The sequence below is a fragment of the Crocuta crocuta genome, unplaced genomic scaffold (genome assembly GCF_008692635.1).
Source record: "Crocuta crocuta isolate KB4526 unplaced genomic scaffold, BGI_CrCroc_1.0 scaffold62, whole genome shotgun sequence".
Taxonomy (NCBI): Eukaryota; Metazoa; Chordata; class Mammalia; order Carnivora; family Hyaenidae; genus Crocuta; species Crocuta crocuta.
This window is the reverse complement of record NW_027529173.1, coordinates 161,650-185,974: the sequence shown is the minus strand read 5'-3', so window position 1 is coordinate 185,974 and position 24,325 is coordinate 161,650. Positions and strand designations below refer to the sequence as shown.

Genomic DNA, 24,325 nt, shown 5'->3' with positions numbered 1-24,325 from the left:
AAACTGTGGAAAGCCTTGAGGGCCATATTAGCAACTTGGCCTTTACCCTGGAGGATGGGAACCACACAAGGCCTCCAAGCACAGGGGTGATGTGCTTATATAACCTCTGGGCTAAGTAGAGGAGGGACCAGGACATGACTAGAGCCAGGAGACCAAGATGAACTGAAGCAACTTACGGAAAGTACCTACTGTAGTACCTGACAGACAGAAGTACATCACTTCCCTTTTCCATTCCCCTGCTCATGTAGTAACGTGGTTCTAGAAACTAGCCAACTCTGTAGCTTAACAGTCTTATTTGATAGCTCTTTAATAATAAATCCTTTGTTATGTAAAAATTTATGTACAAGGATGTCTCCTGTAGCCTTGCCTATAGAAATGGAAAACTGAAAACAAACTGAGTGTTCATCGGAGGGGCAAGATGGCGGAGAAGTAAGGAGCTCCGTACTTGCACTCACACCCATACATCACACGGAAAAGACCTGAAGCCATTGGAAACCTTACAAAACCTGAGAGATTGGGAAAAAAAGGACGCAGAATTCACTGAGAAAGCCTTCTAATGGCTACCTCAAGAAACAAGCCAGAGTACCCAAGGTTGAGAGTCCCAAATATCACTACGAATAGGAAAATAAAATAACCAAGGCCCCAACAAGAGAGACAAAGAGATACCATTCAAAAAACACTCTCTGAAAGGATAGGCCCTGGACAGTCAAACTGAGTATTCATCGAAAGGAAACCGGTTGAATAAATCATGGAATATGCTATATTACATATTATTAAAAATAATATTAAAAATTAAAAATAATAATAACCTGGATAGGATATTCATGCCATAGAGTTAAGAGAAAGAACCAAATTGCAAAGTAATATGCATTACACCACTCCTGTAGGTGTAATTATGGCTCCTGTTTGTATCCATTCTTGTGAGCCTGTGGCAGCGTTTGTGAAGTGATACAGCTATTAACAGTGGTCATCTCAAGGGGTGGGCAGTCTTGCCACAATTACAATTAGCTGGTGCTTTTATAATTTTTTTTATAATAGAGAGATGTAAATAAAACACCAGTAATGCCCTTCCTATGGTGATTATCATCAATTGCAAAAGCACAAAAGCTGATCTTTCAGTGAGAAGATTCCTCCTCTGATTGAAGTTTCCTCTTCCCACTGGAATGTTTTTAAATCAGATGCCCTACTTCAAGTTCACTGTGATTACTAAGTCCAATGGATTGGACATAGACTCTCAGGGGATTTAAACGGATCTGGGCCTTCAATGTTAATTATTCCATGAGAGGAAGCCCTGTTCATTTTTAGGAAATGAATGGGCCTTCCGATCAGGATAAGCAAATTACTTTGGGCTGTGGGGAAAACGCAACCAATCTTCCAAATGAATTTATTGGCATTAAAAGTCTAAGGACATGCAAATCAAGCTGAATCATTGAAAGTTCTTTGAGAGCTGGGGCCTTGGTCTTAGTAGGTGCTGATAAATGGACTCAAACTTAATTAAAGCAAAAAGCTAACCTCAGCTATAGAATAGTAAGCTCAAGTCTCCCAGGTTCTCATGTGTCAGACTTTTCCACTGGGTACAATGAAAAATAACTAGGAAATACAGCCATGCTAAATTTTAAGGTGTCTGTGGAAGATCTAAGTAGAAATGTTCACCATATACTGAATATGTCTAGACAATCAGTCTAGAATGCAAGGGAGATCTGAGCATGCAAGGGAGATCCAAGCATACACTTTGGAGTCATGTGTGTAAAAGCAAAAGGGTAAGTAAGTGCACAAAGGGATGACCTGGCCACAGAAGGCACGGAAATAGTGCCTGAGATGGTTTAGTATGCTCATGCGATATGCAGTTTAGAGGGGCAGTTAAGAGCACAGAGTCCCTGGGTTCCAATCTTGGCTCTGCCCTACTTGGCACTCTTACACTTACTACTTAACTTTTTCTAATTCTCCATTTTCTCATCTGAAAAATACAACTGATGATCTCTTAAAAAACTGTGGTGAGGACAAAAATGAAATAAGCTATGCAAAGTACTTAGAGCACCTGGTACACAGGGAGCCCTCCCAAATGTCAGCAAGCTCAGGGATCAGCTAGGACAACAGACTAAATTGGTACAACTTCTATCTGTCTGTCACAGTCTCTGATAGCCTTTGAATAAGCAACTCCATTTCTAGGAAACTATCCCAACTGATACATGCACACACATGTGTGAAACTGCTGACTGAGCAGCAGTCACAAGAAGGAAGGAGTGAGGACCAGCAGGGAGGCCAACTAGGAAGGCATGGTCAGGAGTTTCAGATCTGATAGTGGAAAAGACTAGCACTAAAATACTTTCTATGGATTTGGCAAAAAAGAAGTCACTAGGACGGGGCCAAAGCTGTTCAGGGTAGAAGCCAGACAGTTTCCAAAGCAAAACAGGCAGCATTACCAGCATTCCATAAGATCCAGGGACCCAGGGACATCTTGAAAGACAGTTAAAGGAGGTAGAAATACATTTTTATTTAATTAATATCTTTCAAGGATCAAAGTAATACATGATCAATGAAGAAAACCTACAAAACAAAGAAAAGTACAAAGAGAGGAAAAAGTACTGCTTATCCTCATTTCTAGTAAGACCTACATTTTTCCCTGTGTGTGTGCATTTACAACAGAGTGTGGACAGGACTAGCTCATCTTGTTATGTGACAAGCATAGTCTGTATTTGCTCAATACTTTGAAAACTTATTATTTAAAGATACCCGAGGAACACTTAGAATAATATTGTCATGATTTCAGACTAGACTAAGACTTTTTATGTGTGTCACAAAATCCAGAAGCCATAAACGAAAGGATATAAACTCTTCTTTGTCTAAATCTAAACCTTCTGCATGGCCAAGAAAAAAAAAAGCCACTAAAAAATGATAGAAACATGAATGATAAATTAAAAATACACATGAAAAACAAAAGTTTACCTTTCGTAGTATATCAAAAGCCCCTTCAAATCAATATGAAAAGGATCAATAAACCAACAAAAACTCAGACAAAGGATATGACAGAGAGCTCGTGGAAAGTGAAATAAAAATTGTTCTCACATATCTCACCAGATACTCCAACATACTTGTAATCAGATAGATGCAAATTAAAATTCCACTGAGATATAGTTTTCCCTTATTAGTCTGGCACAGACCAGGACTGATAATATCATGTGCTGACAAGGGTATGAGGAACAGGTGTTCTCACTCCTCGCCAGAGGGAGTATTAAATTGGTACAACCTCTATCTGTCTATCACAGTTGCCGGTATCCTTTGTGTAAGCAACTCCATTTCCAGGAAACTATCCCACTGATACATTCACATGTGTGAAATCACAGACAAAATTATTCATTGTAGTTTTATCTGTAATAACAAAAGATTGGAAACAACCTAAAGTTCCACCAATGGGGGGATGGGTTAATAAATGGAATACAGGGGCCAAAAGGAAGGAGGCAGCCCTGTATCTCTCAAAAAGAAATGATTGCTAAAACATATTCAATAAAGGCAGTAAGCTGCAGAACGATGTAATTAGTGCACCACCACTTATGCAGAAGAATAAAACTAAATCATGGGAAGTAGGAATGTTTTGCTTATCAATGTATGGAGTATTTCTGGAAGGATCACAAGACAAAAACCAGTATAAGTACTTGTCCCTGAAGAGATAAGCTAGTTGGCTCAAGCAGGTGGAAGTGATTAGTTTTTCACTGAGTATCCTTTGGTACCTTGTGAATTTTGTGTCATCGGTATGCGTCACCTATGCAAAAACTAAAAAGTAAAAATACAATATTTTAACACAAAATGAATCTATAGGTCATTTTATTTGTCTTTATTTTTTGGTGGTTATTTTAATTTTTCAGCTGTCTTTCTCCATCATGTTTTGTCTGCCTTGATCCTTTCCTATTTCCCTTCTCCTGCCCTCTGTCCCTTGCCCCACCTGTAATATAACAGCAACTTTTTAAAAATTAGCATCTGCTGGCAATTTTGTACATACTGATAACTATGCTTTATGGGTGTGATATCATCCAATTTTCACAACCACCCTCAGAAGGGAAGTTTTCTTTGCCACAGTTTGCAAATGAGGAAACTGACACAAGGGTTGAAGCTTTGCTCAAAGCCATACGAGCAGTAAATGATGGGGCTAACATTTAAACCAAGTCTGTCTCTCAAATCCACACCTCTTTTAGTAAACTGTACTGCCTGCAATATGGAATAAAGATACCTATGTATGCGTTTTTAAATTATTGAAAAAATATTAGTCTTTGTAATTGGAGAATCAAGTGAGCTTAATATTTTATATGACCTATAAAAAGCACACATACAAATAAAGCTTTATGTATTAACCTATTTTCTATTTCTAAACTCTTGATGGTTATTTTTGACAAATCAATTGAAAGGATACCCCACCTTTCATTCATTCATCAGCCCCAAGTATCTAGCATGTGCTCACAACTGTGCTTGCTATTTGCTGACATTGGAAGATACAGCCCTCAGGAAGCTTTCAGTCAATGGCAGAGAGAGCAATATTAATGCTTATTGGGCTCCTCCTATTGCCAGGCAGCATGCTACATATTTTACATAGGTTCCAACAACTGTGTGATGTAAGGTATTATTGCTACCCCTCATTTTATGAAAGAGAAAAATGAAGCTGGGGAGTTCAATAACTTCATAGCCGACCACAGTTTGAAATTACAGAACAGGGATTTGAACCCAGGCAGTTTGTCTCCAGAGTCATCAAGCTGCCTAGAAATAGATGACTACAGCACATGACGCTGCGGAAGGGCCCAGAGGAGAACCCTCACTATTCCTGGAAATGGGTCAGCGAAGACTTCCGGGAGGATGGAGGCAGTCTGTCTTCATGGAAGTTCAGAACTGAGAGATCTCATGGCATCTGCAAGATGTCATTCTACCCTGCACTGAAACTGTTATGAGAAGACTTACGTCCTTTGGAGAGGCAAAAAAAATTAGCATAGGTCTCATGTGGTCTGCCTGGGAGCTGAGCCATGTAAATCACACCAAGTTTCTGACAGGGAGTTTTACATTTTACTCAATATTCTGAAGTTGGACTCTGACGTAGTCAAGTATCAACCAGGTTCCTGTCATCATGCGGGTGCCCTCAGAAGGAGGCAGGGGTTGGATTTAAAACTCTTTGTTTTCCTAGTGCAACATCCTAGAAATATGCAACAGGACTATAACAGAGATGAATTAAGAGGAGAATGCAGTACAATAAGACACAATGCCAAGAATAACAGCAGGATAAGTGATTCCTTGTGATTTGGGTACAGTTAAGAGCTAACCTTATGACCCAAGAAGCAATCCTTTGGGGACCCTAAGAATGCTTCAGGGCTCTCCTCATCCTGTCCACTAAGGGCCCCAAAGCCGGATTCCTTATTCATCAGCCAGGTTGGGATGGAACAGTGACAAAGCAGAAATCACTAAGCCTGTGTATTGCCACTTTGCTGTGTCCAATTCTCTCACTGTGACAAATCTCCTGTCCCTAACTTGGCCATGGCTCAAGGCCTGGGCCTAGCCTCTGCCCTGATCTACTAAAGCATGAGCTGGTATCTGGCAAGGGAAACTCAAAGGCATCTAATTCTGTAGAACAGAAGTTCTGTCCTACGCACATCCTGACTCCCCCAAACTCAGCTGGTAGCCTGTGCCTACCCGTTTATAGATGCTGCAGCCTTCATTTTGGGACATAGCAGCAGCATGCCAAAACAGTTTCTTTCCTTAATAAAAAACTTTATGGCTATTTTCCTTTGAAGTGTAAGATCAGACAATGTCTTTGATACATAACTTTTCCTACAGTCCCTAAACAGTACACATATAATAACCAATCTCTAGATTGCATTGCTATTTGCCTCCAAAATAACCCTGTATTCTCTTGGGCCCACTGGTGGGCCAGAAGATATTTACCAACTAGTTTTTTGGGGGAGGGGGTGGGTTTGTAGCATTTGTCAATTTGCATAGTGTAAACACTCCCACCCTGTCTAATATGAAGCTACCAAAGGAAATTGTGAATGCAGAGTTAGGAAGAAATGAGCACAGTCGGCTCTCCTTGAGCTGAACTGGCCAGCGCCAACACACCTTTGCCTGAGCTCCATCCTGGTCTTAGTCTGAGATGGTTGCTCAACAGCCGTTATTTACATCACCTCTACTAGGAGAATTACTCAGAAAGTAGTACTGAAAGGAAAAGAAGATAACACACTATGCATGGTATTTTTTGGTATATGTTTATACATGTATACATGTATAGCTACACAGAAAGCTAACAAGGATTATTACAACTTAACGATAACAGTGACTACCACTCAGTGAGAAGATTATTTTGCAATTTTTTTCCTTTTTGCCTTTCTCTATTTTCTCGGTTTTCAACATTAAATATATGTTACATGTGTAATTCTTTTTTAAGTTAAAAATAATTAAAATTTTGAATATTGATCTATTTCTACTTCTATGATAATGAATAAATCTGCTGCCTCCTTGCATTGAAAGTCTGGGCTTTGACATCTTCCAAATAAGTTTATTCTGCCCATGGTCTCCATGATCCTAGGCATGTCAAAATGGGTGGCATCCCAAGCAGCCATACTTGGGTGTGAACTGGAAGACAGCATTAGACTTTTGGATTTCCAAGAACTATTTCCCAGTGTAGAATATCCTGCTTCTATAGTTCCATGAAGAGTATGGATCTGGATTATTACGTGTGACTAAATGAAGACTCACAGAATCACTGAACACTGGAGCTAGGAGGAAATTTAAAGAGAGTACCTCTATTGGATCCCTGAAATGGGAGAGCACTTTGCCCCAAATCCTCCCATTATTCACCATCCCAATGCTCATATCTTCCAGCAGTGACACTGAAGAAATACAAGAAACCAAAGATTCAGCAATGCAATGAAAAGACAAGTCTAATTTATGAAAATCATATACTCAGACAAAAGTTTTTCCTGGCAGCAAAAAGCCCCAACCTCCTAAATTCTGCAATCTACGACAAGTCAAGAAGGCCAAAGTGGTCTTGACAAACTTGGTCAAAAGAGTGGCCACACATTATCAGATGGAAAAAGCCCAGAACCCAAATTTCTTCTCACACCTGACCTGCTCCAATCTGTATTATATACCTGCTGCCTTCAATAGCTTTACTGAGGCCTCAGTCAACAAACTTACCACAGAGAAAGGAGTATATATTATAGCCTCTTTGTCAATTGTCCTGAAGGACAAGAAAAGCTGAGGCAGTTAGTAGCAATTGCTTAAGTACCAAGGCCCAAACAAACCTATGGGAGTGCAGTCTCTTCTTTTAAAAGCTCACCAGCTCCCAAGAAGACAATTTCAAATGCCAGAGTGGAGGAAATGATTTCCATGCATTTTGATCACTTGCCAAACTGACTAGTGCCATGCCTTCCCTCCTGACAATACCTTTCACCTATAGTAAAGTAGCACAAAAGAAACATGACCTCCAGGATGGGAGACATAGAGCCATCATCCCACAGAGTCCTCAGGGAACACAAAACTGCTGCTCAGACCCAGAACACTGTGCAGACCCACAGGAGGAGCTACAGGTCTGGCAGACCAAAGTGACAGTGGACCAGCAGCCCAGCTTCCCGGGAACCCAGGCATCTAAGGCCAGCCCTACACAGTGAGGGAAACATTCCCTGGCGCCACGGCCATGGTCTTCAGGTCAACACTTCTGCCCTGCCCTGTGTACAACCACACCCATACACAGTTATATAGAACTCAATAACTCAATAGAAATCACCTGTGATTCATTGACCTGCTTACCTGGATCTGAATTCTTCTGTGATAGGTTTAATTAATCCAGGAACCCTTCTTTAGGAATAATAAACTTCAATATCTCAGAACTACAGGGTGCTCAATATGCCCAAGGTATATTCATGGAAATTATTCCACCATGAGAACTAGAGAGACCTTCCCTACCTTCATCGATTCAGTTTGCTAAGTAGAACATACATGAGGCTTACTTTGGAAATACAGAGATACTTTCTTTTTAGTAATAAGTAGCCTGAAGGACAGGGAAAGGAGGTGAAAAATGTCATAGCCAGACCAGCAGAATCCCCTGGTCTTACCATTGCATGCGTTCAAATGGGTTCTTAGTACCTTAATTTTGAGGGAAAGAGTAGAAGAAACCAACCAATGCTTTTGCATGCTGAGTTTCTGTGTATGACACTAAACTCAAGAGAACTGAGACCTTTACAGAAACCAAAGATGGCTCAAATGACTCGTGAGAATAAATTAACTCTGTGCTCCTTTCTGACATGTTGAAGTTTCCTAATTATAAAGCAGAACCAGCAGCCACCAACACAGAAGACCTACCCCACAGATGGAGAAGAGATGGAACACTGAAACTAAGCCTGAGTGACCTCCCCAGCCCTGGGGCGCAAGGCCAGTGGGGGGCCTTCAGGATCAGCAAAGCAAGTTCTCATCACCAAACCAGCTTCAGAGCAGCTGGCTTATTAACAACTGGAGATCCAAACACTCTCCTCCAGGTTTAGAGACCAGAGGAAAAGGGATGTGATGAGGGGGGTGGTCCCCAAGGCAAGGGGAGTCTATATTGCTGTCCCAAGAGAGACCACTTCCCTCCTAAAATGCCTGGGATTTTCCACTTAGGAGGAGAAGGAAACAAGGCAAAACAATGAGGACCTCCTCATTGACCATCGTGTGCAATTAGGAAGCAAGAACCCAGCAGGCCAATGTGCCTTTTTCTTGGGTTCGGGAAAACTAGGCACAACCCCAGCTCACCTTTGCCCTCAGAAAAGCTAAGGCCAGACTAGAAAGGCATCAGGAGCTACAACTGGCCATCAGAGTTAAGCTAGCAAAGGCTAGGACTAAGACTGGGCCAGGCTGGGAACTGTCCAGAGCTCTGGTCTCTAGGGCTGGCTGTCCTCCAAGATCAGCCAGCCCTTTCCAAGGAGACATACCACATGTCCCTAATATTCTCTCTCCACATAATATGACCACTTTTCCCAAAGCACACATTTCCCAGAGCCTTTCAGGCCTGGAGTCTGCTCTGCCGGACTCAATCCCAGAAGGAGCTGTTAAATAACTCATTGTTTCAGTTTGCAAACTTTTTATGACTTAGTGACAAGTGAAACTACATTCTGACAGCAACTGCAAGTTCCCTAGTACTCAGTGACTTTTCTCTTTTTCTTGGGATGCTCCCTCCCACTAAATCACAGACTCACTCACCACCAATACCTGGAATAAAGAAGAGAGCACAATACCACATTTTAACTTGTGAGATGTGGAGAACAGCTCTTCTCCTGAGAGACTAAGACCAAAAGGAAGTTACTTTTTCTCCTTCACCTTGAATGCATTGATGAACTTTCTGAATTGGACCCCAACAACATGTAGGAAAGCAGTCATGGGTAGTAATTCTGAGGGGCACAGATGGGACTAGCTTGCCTGGATAAGGTGGTAAAGGATGCAGAGCTACTTGGTTTCTCTTCTTCTTGCCTGTAAGTTCCCATTTGTCCTTTCTCTCTTGGTCTCAGCTGGCAGGCACTTTAAATCAGCTGTGGTGCAATCCAGCCACTGAGGTTATTAGTTAATAAATGCTGACATCATGGCCTTTCCTGGTCATTTGTACATATTAAAATATGATGCATTAGCTCTCCAAGTGGAAGATCCATTGAGATCCACAGAAAGGAAGCTATCATGGTGGACTTACAGATGTTGTATCAATGCTTTGGAGCAAAAAAGAGCCCATTTCTCCAACAAGCAAATGCCATCCCAAGGCATTGACACTAGTATAGATCCTAGAGGCTAAGACCATGCAAGGTGGCAGGCAGCATCTTCCAACCTCCCCATACACATGCATTCCCACCACCACACAACTTGCTCTTTCCTAGCTGCCAAAAGCACAAAATCTGATCTCCTTACCCTAGCTGGGTCTTCCCATTTCCCAGACTTTAAATAAAGATGATGGCCATTGACAGGGAAGGCTGAGAGCTTCTGTCATAAAAACACTTGGCAGCAAGCCTTGGAAATGGTGTAGGAGAAAAACACAAGCTGGGTTCAATATTTAAATTGAGAGGTCAGATTTAGGAATACTAATCTTCTCAAAAAAGAGATGAAACCACTTTCTTCCCTGCATTTTTCACTTTTGCCATAAGGCATTTTCAACAAAACACAGAATCTCATTTCTTCCAAGGAATAATGACTGGGAGACCAGCTGATCACTGGCACAGTGGTGTGGCTCATTCATAGCCTCCCTCACAGGCAGGACAGCACGTGGGCTAACAAGCTGAGCTGAAGGAGCTCCCCAATGCAGAGACTCCAAGCCACGGAATGTTACAAAGAGCACATGTTTTCAGCTTCCTTCCTATGGGCCAGGGATTTTTCACACTTCATCTCCTTCAGTCTTCACAACAGCAGTATGGGAAGAACTGCTATTATCCCAGCTTTATTAGATGGGCAAACAAGGGGACAGATCCTTGGGGTAACTTAGCCAAGGTCATACCACAAGTGGCAGTGCTGGGCTTTAAACCCACGTTGTACAACTCAAAAGCCTGTGCTCTATGGCATAGAGAATTGTCTAGGTGGCACCCACACAATGGGAAATTAAAGTGTGTGTCTATTTGCATACAAATGTGTATGTATGTGCATACAGAATGTAAACCAATTGTGGAAATACAGAGGTGAGTCCCTAGGTCGCCAAGAAAACCTCACCCAGATTACGGTAACAGAGGATTTAAGTGAAAATACTGTGGGTCAGGGGCTACCTCTAAGGAGAGGAGCTGGAAAGGAAGGAGACTTACTTTCCCTATATACCCTGATGTCCTGTCTGAACATTTTAGATGTATGTGTATTTCCTACTTTAAAAACTTTTAATTGGGGGCACCTGGGCAGCTCAGTCGGTTGGCCAGCCGACTTCTGCTCAGGTCATGATCTCGCAATTCACAGGTTTGAGCGCCACATCAGCCTCTGGGTCCTGACAGCTCGGAGCCTGAGGCCTGCTTCTGATTCTGTGTCTCCCTCTCTCTCTCTGCCCTCCCCTGCTCATGCTCTGTCTCTCAAAATTAAGTAAATATTTTTTAAAAATTAAAACTTTTAACTGAAAAGAAATATCCATGTGTTGTTGTTGAGTCACTAAGTATTTGAAATTTACTGAGTCATATTTTCTAAAAGATAGATATATGAGAAAAAGCAATCCCATGCTAGAGAGGCCTATTGCACTCATCACAGTGGGGGTGCTGAGGGCGGGCAGGAGAAGTGGCTTCATTTAGTGCAGGAGAGAGGGCTCAGCTGGGGGGTGTCTGAGTTGCTCAAGACCCAAGAACAGTAAAAGCGAAAACATTCAACCAACCATCCTCTCCCATTTTCATTTTCAGACAACTGGCCACAGGACCTCCATTTAGAAAGTCAGTGAAAGAATGAATGATCTCACTTTCCCCAATAGGCGGGTCCTAAAGTGTTGTTCACAAAACAAAACTTGAGTAAACCTATTGTATTTTAAATATTCTAGCAGAGGTCCTTGTTTTAGCAATCCTGATGAGATCTTTGCAAAGAAGCTGATTGTGATAACACTGTATTTTGTAAATCTTTTTCTTCTATCTTTTTTTTTTTTTTGGAGCTTTTCAAAGGTCCTAGTTTCAGCCTAGAGCCAATCTTCTGAGCTGCCTGGGTGTCTGGGAGACTGGTAAAACAGCCTGACCTAGAGCTCATTTGCATGAGACCAAGGACCCTCCTGCAAGAAACGTCATTATAAGGCCTGAGAGAACCTGTATAAGCTATATAAGCTCAACCTGATAAGGTAGCCTGGGGCATTGGAGAGAAAGCATGATTCAGAGCCTCAGAGCCTGTGTCTGTGTTAGGAGATTTCTTCTCAGCCACCTCTGGACTCAAAACCAGTCCTAAAGGAGCGATGAACACAAGCTCTAGAAAATGTCACAGGGTCCTTCTTTGACATCCTAACAAAGAGGTGAGTAGTATTCTCGCCACTTCTGCCATGAACCAAGTGGGCGTTGCTAACTTGAGGGCTCCAGCAGAGAGAATACCCACTTGGCCTCCTCAGGGCTCCCTCTGAGAAGCAGGATCACCCTCTGACCAGCAGTAGGGACAGCACTAGCAGCACAAGATAAACCCCTTGGCAGAGAGATCAGTCTTCACAGGGAGGGTCCCAAGGGGCAACTAGGGAGAAAGCAGGGCTGAGGCTGGGCTGGCTGAAGTGGGCTGGAAGAGGTGAGAAAGAAACTGGCAGATGCCTCATTGCGGCACAGAGGAGTCATTTAAGTGTACACCTCACACGGCACCTGGAAACTCCTAGAGACAAGTGCACGAGATTTGGGGGCAGTCAAACAGTTTTGCAACAGATGGTCAGGGAGAAAGCCAGCAAACGGAGGAAAGTCCTGCAGATGGCTCGCTCTTAGTAGCATCTTACTTGTAACCCCAGACTAGTGGGCTGTGGTGTGGTCTGAGGAAGCTCAGGTCAAAACGTCTTAGGTTTTCATGACTATGAATTAACTGAAATACTAAATCCTAGCCTGTTAATCTAGTAATCATAGTCAGCCTTAGCTTCTTGCCCCCCCTCCTGTAAAACTTTGTGCATGACTTCAACTTTACTTTCCTTCTTAAGACCTGCCAAAATGCTGAGTCACTAAAAAAAATTAATAAATAAATAAAATTTAAAAAAAAAAAACAGAAAAGAAAGTAAAGGAAGAGTGATCCTTCTTCTTAGGCTAGCTTGGTATGAGCTAAGCGGCACTTTCCCCTCCACCCCCCAGTTGTGATNCATTCTTAATAATGTTTCCAATCAGCCACACCCGCCCTGGCCCCACCCCCACCCTCCAACAGAGATTTATCAAATGTGGGATTTTCCCATGAGTCTCAATATTAGAGTCTCAACCCCCAATAAATATAAGACTGGGGATGTCTGAGGCTCATTCTGCCCTCGAGCCCACCAGGAACGAAAGAGAGCTTCATCTGCCCTCCAGGATCCCAGCCATGACCTTCCTCTCCACAAGTAAGTGAAGGAAATCCCTAGCCCTGGAACTGCCTGGCAGCCTAGCGGCTAAGGGAGGGGTGTGTGTCCGCTGGGAGGGCTGGCAGGCAGCCAACAGTCAGAAGCACAGCTCCCCCAGCTGTGCCGTCTGCTCACTGGCTGTTCTCCTTTGCCTCCGGAACAGGCGCCTTCAGTTCACTCGCCTTCTCCCTGGGGCTGCTCCTGGTGATGGCTACCGCTTTTCCTACCCCGGGACCCCTGGGAGGAGATTCCAAAGGTGATGCCACCTCAAATAGACCACCACTCACCTCTGCAGACAAAATGGAAGAACTCATTAAGTATATCCTCGACAAAATCTCTGCACTGAAAAAGGAGGTGGGTAGGCTCAACTGAGGGTGATAAAGGGCCTGTGTGGGCATTCACCTCCTGGCCCCTGGATGTGGACAAGGGCTTCTGCACTGGGAGGTCTTTGCTGGGTTCTGGAGCAGTTTAGATTTTAGGCCAAAGGGTCAGACTGTCTTCTGCATTTCTCTTCTGCTACTGGTCTCAGGGAGTTTCTTTCCCTCCTAGAAAATACACACCAGGATTGAAATCCATGTCCTCTGGCCCATTCCCAGCTCCATACTTGGCACTAGCTGGGTGTCACTGCCTCTCAGGACTTCTTTTTCCCTAACCAAAAAGTAATGTCTATCAATTTTCTTTATGTCTCTTGGACTTCGGAAGGATTAGCAAAGTGCCACCTGAAATTGTCTCAGGACAATCACAGGACTTCTAGGTTATGGAAGCTCAGTGGTTACGGACTCCCCAGAGTCCAGCATATAAGATGTATACTCAATCATCCACCAAAGTGGCAAAATCATAAGTAGGTTAAAGTAGCTACAAAGCTTTAAAGGTAAGGTAGTTTTTCTCTGTCTGGTAGAAAGGAAAGAACACAGGAGGGGGTATTGGGAGCTCTGAACCAAATCGAGTTCTGGTTCTGCTGAACTAGCTTTGCGATCTTTGGCAAATTCCCTGCTATCCCTGGGGTCCCATTTATAAAATTATGGAATTGGACTAGATGATCTCAAAGGTCCTTCTAGTTGGAAAATTGGGGTTCAAATTATATTCACCTAATTATCATCAAGATTGCTGTCATTTATTGACTACCTACTACGTGCCACACACTTTATGTAAATAGTATGCCTCATCTTCACAAAAAAAAAAAAAAAATTTACAAGGGAGGAGTTTCATTATCCCCAATTTGGAGAGACAGGGACACCAAGAATCAGGATAAGTAACAAGTGCGAAGTCATAGGTGAACGCAGAATTGAACCCAAGCATGCCCATCTTCACAAGACCTGGCTTGCCTGGATGCTGATGTGGTGTGACCTCTTCTCTTCGAGAACTTCCTGCCTTGGTAAAACATGAATCGGCCCTCTAGTGGTGTTTGTTTTTGGGGCACTTCTATGACAACAGTTCTGGTATTCCTCCCCAGATGTGTGACAAGTACAACAAATGTGAGGACAGCAAGGAGGCACTGGCAGAAAACAACCTAAATCTTCCGAAACTGGCAGAAAAAGATGGATGCTTCCAATCTGGGTTCAATCAGGTAAGAACACATCACACTCACTATTAACTATTCCTTAGTCAAAAGGTCTCCCTCTGATATGCAGTGTCTGTATGCATATAGACCAGGCAGACAACAAAGAAGGGAGTAAAGAACATCGCTTAAATTTCACAAGGAGGCCAATTAGAATCTTTCTGAAGGCAGCTTACTTTTGAGTGCAATGTAGAGATAGCCCTTCTTTATTGGGAATTTCACAGCCATCAAACGTTACAAACTCCAGCAGGTTTAGCTAATTATCCTGCGCAAAGTGGCCCTTCTCCCAGTTGGTTGCCCTTAGCAGGATCACAGTCTGCCCTCCCTGTGGAGGTCATTCTCTACACCCTCTTCCTTCCAGACAGTGGGATATCCTGCACTGCCTTCTGATTATTCCATAAAAGGTTCAGCCCAATATTGACAAGGAAAGGAGTGCAGCCAGAAGGAAGAGTATTAAGGGGAGAATCTTAGAAGGACCTCCATGCCATGTTCCATCATCTATCAGGCTTTGTGGGTAAAACTGATTACGTAGTGTCTCTGTCCAGGTATTTAAAATGGGGCAGCTGATGCTGTCTGATGTCTCAAAATATGATGCTAAGGGGTATTTGAAGCTCCCTGAAGGGGACAGAGGGAGAAGTAGCTGAATTATAGTAATTTTAATTTTTTTAATTGATTATACCTTCCTAGCAATAACTGATTTTCCCATCTTTTCTCTTAGGAGACCTGCCTGACAAGAATCACTACTGGTCTTCAGGAGTTTCAGATATACCTGAAATTCCTCCAGGACAAGTATGAGGGTGATAAGGAAAATGCCAAGTCTGTGCACACCAGTACTAATGTCCTGCTCCAGATGCTGAGGCGTAAGGTGAGCATTTCCTCATCCCCTCTCTTGGTGTGAGGCAAATGGGCTCAAAGAAAGGAGCCTAGACAACTTGGGAATGCAATGCCAATTCAAAACAGATGGCCACATGTAAAGGAAAGGATCCAAGAAATATTTTCTGATAGTTGAAACCTTTTTTTTTTCTTTCGGCTCTCTTCCGCAAAAGACATCAATAACTATACTTACAACTATTAAATGAGGTAGATTTTAACATCAACTTCTACTATCATGGCTTAAGATATAAGGAAAAAAATCTGTAGAGGCAGAATGAAGCACATCCAATCCTGCTCAGTGGTCTATAATAAAAAAGAACAGAGGGCACAAAAATTATTTTAATATTTTAATTACTGCCAACTGATATTCTTGTCATTGTGGTAGTTTCAACTCTTTCCTACTACTTTTTGCCAAAAGAGTTAATGCAGAAGCATGTTTAAAGGCTAGAAGGGCAGGTACCAAAGGCCCTAGTCACTACCAGCTACCCATTCAAATTTCACCTAATGGAGGCTTGATGGCACAGCGTGTGAGCCAAACAAAGTGCGCTAAGAAGGGTACTAGACAGAGAAGCAAGCACATGGGTGTTGATATTGTCACTGCCTTTTCTAGTTGTTTGCCTTAAACCAGTGCTCCTCCCCCTTTAAAACACACACCAAATCCCCAGGAATCTTGTCATAGAGCAACGTCTGATCCAACAGATCTTGGCAGGGGGAAGAGCTGAGACACATCTCTAACAAATGCCAGGGGATGCCCATGCTGTCGTGCTCGAGAACCACAGCTAGAGGTGCAAACTCTCCCACAACTACTTAGCCTCATGTCAGTGGGTCTATGGAAAGGTGCTTCCCAGTCCTCCTTACACCACAGATCAGTGGCCCCTCAACAGACAGAGGATGTATGGGGCTTTGCACCAGGCACCGTTTAACATAAGGGAAGACAAGTCACCATGGCCGCCCTCGAGATGCTCATGGTATAACAGACATAGAGTAGCAAAGTTGGGGAATAGAATTCAGTCACCATAAAAGGGCTGCATGCAGGATGGGCTCAGGTGGGCTCAGGGGAGAGGCACCTCCCCCTACCTGAGCTAGTCAGGGCAGGCAGCCCCGATCAGTCTCCTTCACTCCAAATTTGAACATCTTCCCAAAGCCCAGGGCATTCTGCCACTGCAAAGGATTTGTTCAATACTTAAATAGTTCTTTTTGTTTTCTTTTTCCTTCAGGTAAAAAATCAGGATGAGGTAACCACTCCTGGCCCAACTGCAGAAGTCAGCCTGCAGGCTAAGCTGCAGTCACAGGATGAGTGGCTGAGGCACACAACAATTCACCTCACCCTGCGAAGCCTGGAGGACTTCCTTCAATTCAGCCTCAGGGCTGTTCGGATAATGTCACCTGGGCATCTAAGATTGCTGTAGTTCATGGGCATTCCTTTCTCTGGTCAGAAACCTGTCCACTGGGCATGTAACTGATGTTGTTCTCTGTGAAGAACGAAAAGTATGAAGGTTAAGACACTATTTTAATTATTTTTAATTTATTGATATTTAAATATGTGATATTGAGTTAATTTATATAAGGAATAGATATTTATATTTTTATGAAGTGCCACTTGAAATATTTTATGTATTCATTTTGAAAAAGATAACGTAAAATGGCTATGCAGCTGGAATATCCTTGACGTTTCAGAGCCAGATCATTTCTTGGAATGTGTAGGTTTACCTCAAATACATGGCTAACTTATACATATTTTTAACAAAAGGAATATTTATATCATATTTATATAATGTTTAAACTGTTTTTATGCTAATAAACTCCTTTTTAAAAAAAATCCACAACTGAGCCTCTGTGTATCCAGTGAAGTTGAATAGAAACAGGTTTCTGTCACCAGCACCACCACTACCCAAAAAGCTACAATCACCTGGAGAAAGATATAATGGAGAACGTACTGCATGTCAGGCATGTGCTAAATGTGTTGCATCTGTGATATTTAATCTTGGCACTTGTACACTCTTTTATGGATGTGGGAGAGTAAGCGATTTCTCTAAGTCACCCAGCTGGAAGATAAGGCACAGGTTCAGATTTTAAGTCCAGGTCTAATTGTCTCCAGGTCCCCTAATGTTAACTTCCTAGGGAACATTTTGAAAGATATAGAAAATTCCAAGACATGTTAATACAGGAAATACATTTAAAAATGCAATCAAAAGTCTTTGAAAGGGCATAACCATTGTATAAGATAGAGAGCAATGTGCACTTCTAAATAATAACTAGAAGCTCTGCTTCCCTCCTTTGGGTTCCTTAAACATCGCACATGCCTGTCTATCATAGCACCTACCACACTGTATGACATCTTAAAACTGATTGAGTTTTCTTTCCAGCCAGCCTTCTTTCCTCAAGAAAGCAGACTATTGTATTCATCTTCGCATCCTGAGCCAATGGCGCAGGACCTGAATATAGGAGGCCTGAATAAACATTTGTTAAATGTCAAATATAAGCTATCTCAATTTGGGGGTACAGACACTGTTGGTCAGTGAGTGAAAAAAACTATAAATACTGTCTTTAGGTATCTTCATCTTCAAGAAAAATAATAAGTTAGGCAGAAACATTCTAAGAACTTCTAGAAGAGGCAATGAATAATCAGTACATATATATCGATCTCCATTTACTTTCCCACCAACAATATTCTTTGTATGCCCTCTCTCCTCACCCCCTTTGAGAGTGGTGGTAGGAGAGGCAATCTGCACAAAGCCCCTCTCTCTTACCTTACCACTATGTTGGGAATTTGGTAAAGATTTCCCCTTTTCAGCCCCAGCAAGATGAAAGTTCTGCCTTCTAATAAAGTTGTCACCACTCTAGCCACCATAGACTTCTTCCTCCAGGGGAGGATTCCTGCTGAGTAAGGGGAAGTCCACAGAGCCAAGAACTGAGAGGAGCCAAGCAAGAAAAGAAACACATATTCTGATTTCTAGAAACCAGTGGGTTTCCCAAAATGGGAGCTAAATCAAAGAACAAAGAGAAATGGCAGTTGAATGCATCCATTCTTCAAACAAAAATGTGTTGAGCACCATGTATAAGTCAGGCAATGTTGGGGATGCAGCAGTGAACAAGCTAGACACAGCCCCAGCCTTCATGTGGTTTATACTATGGCATGGAAGACAGACATTGAACTAAGAATGTAAATGTGATGAGGTTTACAAAAGAGAAATGTGAGGTCTGCTGAGAACCTATACGGGGGGGTCACCAATAGCAGGGAACCTCAGCCTGGGGAGGGCAGTCATGGAGTCTTAATTGAGGGAGGGGTTTCGACTGAGATGTAAAAGATATGCAGTAATGAGTTAGTCAGGCCAAGATGGGTGGGACGTATACTCCTGACAAAGGGAACAGCATGTGCAAAAATCTGAATCAACAAAGAGTGCACTGTGGTTAAGACAATGAGAATTACATCACATCCAATGCAGAAAGAACAAGAAGGGTGGTTAAAAGTTTGGGAGTCGGGGGCAGGGGGGTGTATGCTGGGGCCAGATCACTGACAGCATCAGAAGCCATAAGTGGTGAGAAAGCACTGACAGATTTTAAGCAGTAGGATATATAAGAGTTGTATGGAGAATGGATTGGAAAGGGGCTGAAAGAGAATGTTGGAGGAAAATTATTGGTCCAGGGAAGAGATGACAGTACCCTGAATTAGGATGGCCGTAATGGCTAGAAAAGAGAAGGTGATGGCAGCCATTAGCAAAAGTTAGCTAGGACCTGTTCAGTAGGACTTGATGATTGCTGATCAAGATTCAGGAATCCCAGAGACCACCAAGGCTTTGAGAAAGGAAAGAAGTAGGGATTAGGTAGAAATGTAAAACACAAAGAATTCTGTATTTGAGAGTTTTCCCTTACTCATTTATTCAAATGCTCTCTGAGCATTTGCGAAGCGCCAGCTTCTCTGATAGGCTCTGGGGATATAATAGTGAATAAAACAGACAAGGTCTGTGTTCTCAAAAAGCTTACAGTCTAGAGAAAACAACTCAAAGAAATAACTGCTGTAAGCTACTGTTATAAGTTGAATCGTGTCCCCTAAAAAGATATGCTGAGGTCCTAACTCCCAGTACCTGTGAATGTGAACTTACTTGGAAATAAGATCTTTGCAGATGTAATCAAGATAAGACGAGGTCATTAGGGTGGGCCTTACAAGAAGAGAAGAGACATGGGGGAGAAGTCCACATAAAGAGGGAAGCAGGTTTGGAGGGGTGAATCGGCAACCAAGAATTGGCGAAATCAACAGAAGGTAGGAAAAGACAAGGATCCTCCCCTAAGGCCTTCACAAAGAGCATGGCCCTGCTCAGACCTTGATTTCAGACATGTGGCCTCTAGAACTGTGAAAGAATAAATTCCTGTTGTTTTAAGCCACCCAGTTTGTGGTAATTTGTTATAGGAGCCCTATGAAATTAACACAGCTATCAGGGGCAGCACATAGTAGGAGAGCCTCAAGTAGAGTGTTCAGGAAAGGAATCTCACAAGAAAATGACATTTAAGCTTACATTAAAAGAATGTAGAGGATTCAGTCAGTGGGAGAGGCACAGGAGGTGTTCTAAGTGGTAACTGTGGCATGAACAAACATTTGGAGGCAGGAGAGAGCATGATGGAGGAACTGAAGGAGCCCTAAATAGCTGAAGTCCAAAGGGGGAAGTAACAGAAATGAAGCTGAAGCAGCAGGGTCTAAGTTATGAAAGAGCACAGAGAATGAATTAAATAAAATCACTAATGTAACATAAAAGTAAAGAGCAACTTTCTTGGAAAGAGTTTTTTATTTGGGGGCTTCTTTTGTGTATTTGCTTCTGTTTTTTAAATGTTGAGGGATTTTTCAGTTTCTTCTGGTGGCATGCGGTAAGAAGATTGGGATTTAGAAGTAGCACAGAATGGTCTAGAAGAGATCCAGTTTTCTGTAGCACATTCCAGCAATGGGGTAGACAGTACTAGGAAGGCGAGAGGCAAAAAATAATAAATAATAAAAATAAGAGAGAAGAGAATAAGAAGCACCTTGTGGCAGATGTGACTTAGGAATTTCAGACATTGTAATGTCTAGTATTGAATTTTCTATTATCTTCTCCCTCACTCATAAAGCTTCCATGAGTTTTGTTTACCAACATAAAGCAAATATATGGTAACTTTGTTCTAGCCCAGCTCTGAAGAAAGCAGGGAGGTTCATGTCCACCTTTGGGGGAAAATGGACAATGGAAGGTTGAAAATACAAGAAGATTCAAAGAAGTAACAACAGGGAAACCCAAAGTAAGAGTTCAAAGCAAGAAGTGACAGGCAACGATCAGGATACGTAAGAACCCACCAAGAAAATCAAGAACATAAAAAAATTAATAGTAAAATTTTTAAAACAAAAAGAAATCAAGAATACTCAGGAAGATTTGAGACAAGTCTGAATTTCCTATAGTCAGCTTGGAATGGGGATATTGGCTATTATATTTGGATGCTAAAAGAAAGGATTATATCCAAAAGCTAGGTAGGGGCTAGAGGACACTCAGATTACACTGTGAAAATGACACCAAAATCTGCAACATAGAAAGCTGATAGGAGACAGCAGGCCAGATTTCACTCCTAATAAAACTTTCAAGTTTCTGGTGGGTTAAGAATAAGGAAGAAGAGATAAACCAACCCACATGCTGTAAGAATAGACTAATATTAATAATGGTAATAGTAATACAAGTGTCATTGAGCACTTACCATGTGCTAAGCATGGTTCAATGTATGTATTATTTCAGAGATGCATAGATTAGCCAAAGAGCAGGGAGCCTAAGCAACTTGTGTAAAGTCACAAAGTGTGCAAATTCCATAGGTGACTTCCAGTTATCCTTTCAAATCTATTCTCCACTTCATGGTAAGAGAGTTTGAATTCGACATGTGGTTCACCATCTAGAGGCTACATTTCCCATTCTACCTTGCATGTAGGAATGACTGTGCTGAGAAAAAGAACAGCAGACCAAAGACTGCTGTCTTTAGAAAAGCTGCTTGTAAGCTTGACCCTTGCTTGGCTGGCATCTGGGAATTTGACTGATAAATAGTTCCCTACATCAATATAAAACTTTCCCCAATGGTAAGAGTGCCTAAACTCTACAAACCATATGGTTTATGCCAACCACCTGCTTTCCTCATGAGGATATGAAATTTTAATATGTGCAAAGCAGAGAATGCCCCAATAAAAACTATGGGTGCTGAGTTGCTGGTGAACTTCCTTGTAGACACGTGTTGTCACAACTCATTGCTGGAAGAATTAAGCACATCCTATGTGACTCCCCTAGGAGAGGACTCTTGAAAGTTTGTGCCTGATTTTCTCCAGAATTCACCCCATGTGTCTTTTCCCTCTGCCAAGTTTGCATTTCTTCCTTTTGCTGTAATAAATCATAACCATGAGCTTGAGTCCAGTGACTCATATATCCTGAGTCCTGTGAGCCCACCTAGTAAGTCACTGAACCCGAGGGTGGTGCTGGGAACCCCTACAGAGTGGCTAAGTTTTTGTCAATGAAATGTGAGCAAAACTGATATTGTAATTTTACTTTTACTTGCCAAAAAAGATATTTTTCCCTCCATTTCTAGTGCTTCACCTTTCTGTGGATTAGAAACAAATGCTGTAGTGAATCAGCTTTATTCATGCAGAAAAGAATAGTATCCACAGCTGGATGTCCAATGTGGTAGACAGTAGCCATCAGTGTGCAATTAATTTTAATTTTAAACTCACTAAAATTATGTAAAACCAAAGATTTGGGTCTTCAATTTCACATATGCTAGTGGCTATCATACTGACCAGTGCAAATACATTCTTGTCATTGCAGACATTTCTAACAGATAGCCCTGCCTTTTAGGTTAGCGCAGCAAAGAGATAAATGGAACCTTGGTTACTAAATGATCTCACAGAGCTGAATAGACTCACCAACCTGGATCATCAACAGTTACTGGACTGTTAGATGATAAGAAAATATACTGCTATCTTAGTTAAGCAACTATATTTCAGGATATTCTTGTTACAGCAGCTTATCCTATACTCTAACATAGCTCCTTAATTATTAACCAAGGATGAAAAACATGCATAAAGCAAAGTGACTGTGCAGGACAGGAGCAGATTCAGAATATCTAAGTGGCACAGCTTTCTTTGGTATCCAGGTCTTTAATCAGGGAACATGCCAGTTGGTAGCATTGCCTTTATGAGGTAGAGTCTTCCAGGATCTCAAAAGTTCAGTTCTTGCTCTCTCATACCCTGTTGTATTATCATTCAGGAAAAATTTACACAAACAATGTATGAACTTCCTTCTAATCTAAGCATTTAATTCTATAAATTTCCCCATCAGTACTGCTTTAGCTTTGTCCCACAAAGTTTCATATGTTGCATTTCCATTTTCATTCAGTTCAATGTTTATTTTTTTTTTTATTTCTCTTGAGACTCCTTTGACCCATGGATTGTTCAGAAGCATGTTCTTTAGGGGCGCCTGGGTGGCTCAGTCGGTTAAGCATCCGACTTCGGCTTGGGTCACTCGGGCTCTGTGCTGACGGCTAGCTCCGAGCCTGGAGCCTGTCTTCGGATTCTGTGTCTCCCTCTCTCTCTGACCCTGTTCACACTGTCTCTTTCTCTCTCTCAAAAATAAATAAAAAATTAAAAAAAAAAAAAAGAAGCGTGTTCTTTAGGTTCCAAGTGTTCAGAGATTTTTAAACCATCTCTCTGATACCCATTTCTAATTTGATAACACTGTGGCCAGAGAACATACTTTATATGATTTCAATTCTTTAAAATTTGTTGAGATTTGTTTTATGTCCCAGGATATGGTCTATCTTGGTATATGTTCCATGGGTTCTTGAAAAGAATATATATTCTATTGCTGTTAGGTCAAGCGTTTTATATGGGAATTAGCACCTGTTGGTAGAGCTCTTCTATACCCTTGATAATTTTTTCTCTAGTTGTTTTGTTGACTGTTGAGAGGAGTATTGATGTTACCAACTAGAATAGTGAATTTGTCTATTTTTCCTTTTACTTCTCTTAGTTTTTGCTTCATATATTTTGCAGTTCTGTTAAAAGGATGAACACACAGTTGGGATTACTAAGTATTCTTGGTGGCTTGATCCTTTTATCATTATGTAATAATTGTCTCTGTCCTTAGTAATTTTCTTCTAAGTCTACTTTAGCTGATATTAATATACTTACTTCTCTCTTTCGTTTAAGATCTGCATAGTATATATTTTCTATCCTTTTACTTTTAACCTACTAATATTATTTGAAATATTTGAAGTGAGTTTCTTAAACAACACATAGTTGAGACACATTTTTAAATATATAGTGTGAATCTCTGTCTTTAATTGGTATGTTTAAATCATTTATAGGGGTGCCTGGGCCAGCTTTGACTCAGGTCATGATCTCACCATTTGTGAGCTCAAGCCCCACATTGTGCTCAGAGCCTGGAGCCTGCTTCAGACTCTGTGTCTCCCTTTCTCTCTGCCCCTCCCCTGCTCGTACTTGGTCTCTCTCTCTCTCTCTCTCAAAAATAAACATTAAACATTTTTAATTATTTAATGTAATTGTTAATATGTTAAGCCTCAATTCTGTCATTTTTTTTACTTTATGTTTGATCTCTGTTTTCTTTTTCCTGCCTTCCAGTAGGTTACTTGAACATTTTTAGAATTCCATTTTGATTTACCTGTAAGTCTCTTTGTAGAGCTCCTTTAGTGTTTTCTCTATGCATTCATTACATTATATATATATCATTGATCAGAGTCCACTGGTGTCAACATTTTACTAGTTTGAGTGAAAGATAGAAATTTTCTCTTTATACCCCTTTACTTTTCTCATTTATCATTGTTTCCTCTCCACACATTGAGAACCACATTAGAGAGTTATCATTTTTTCTTCAACAATCAAATGTAATTTTAAAAACAATAGAGGGAAG

At 41.6% G+C, this 24,325-nt stretch overlaps 1 protein-coding gene across 5 annotated transcripts; it reads left to right on the top strand.

The window, feature by feature from the left end:
* The first annotated feature begins 11,773 nt into the window (after positions 1 to 11,773).
* IL6 (interleukin 6) lies at positions 11,774 to 17,236 on the top strand. 5 transcript variants are annotated; one of them, XM_077757646.1, is made up of 6 exons: positions 11,774 to 11,938; positions 12,951 to 12,979; positions 13,143 to 13,333; positions 14,433 to 14,546; positions 15,256 to 15,402; positions 16,628 to 17,236. In XM_077757646.1, the coding sequence occupies exons 2-6, from the start codon at positions 12,961 to 12,963 to the stop codon at positions 16,817 to 16,819; spliced, it is 663 nt and encodes a 220-aa protein (XP_077613772.1). In that variant the 5' UTR covers positions 11,774 to 11,938; positions 12,951 to 12,960; the 3' UTR covers positions 16,820 to 17,236. The 5 variants fall into 5 exon arrangements, with proteins under 5 accessions (XP_077613772.1, XP_077613770.1, XP_077613771.1 ...); XM_077757644.1 differs by having other exon boundaries at positions 12,921 to 12,979; XM_077757645.1 differs by having other exon boundaries at positions 12,913 to 12,979.
* Positions 17,237 to 24,325: the final 7,089 nt, after the last annotated feature.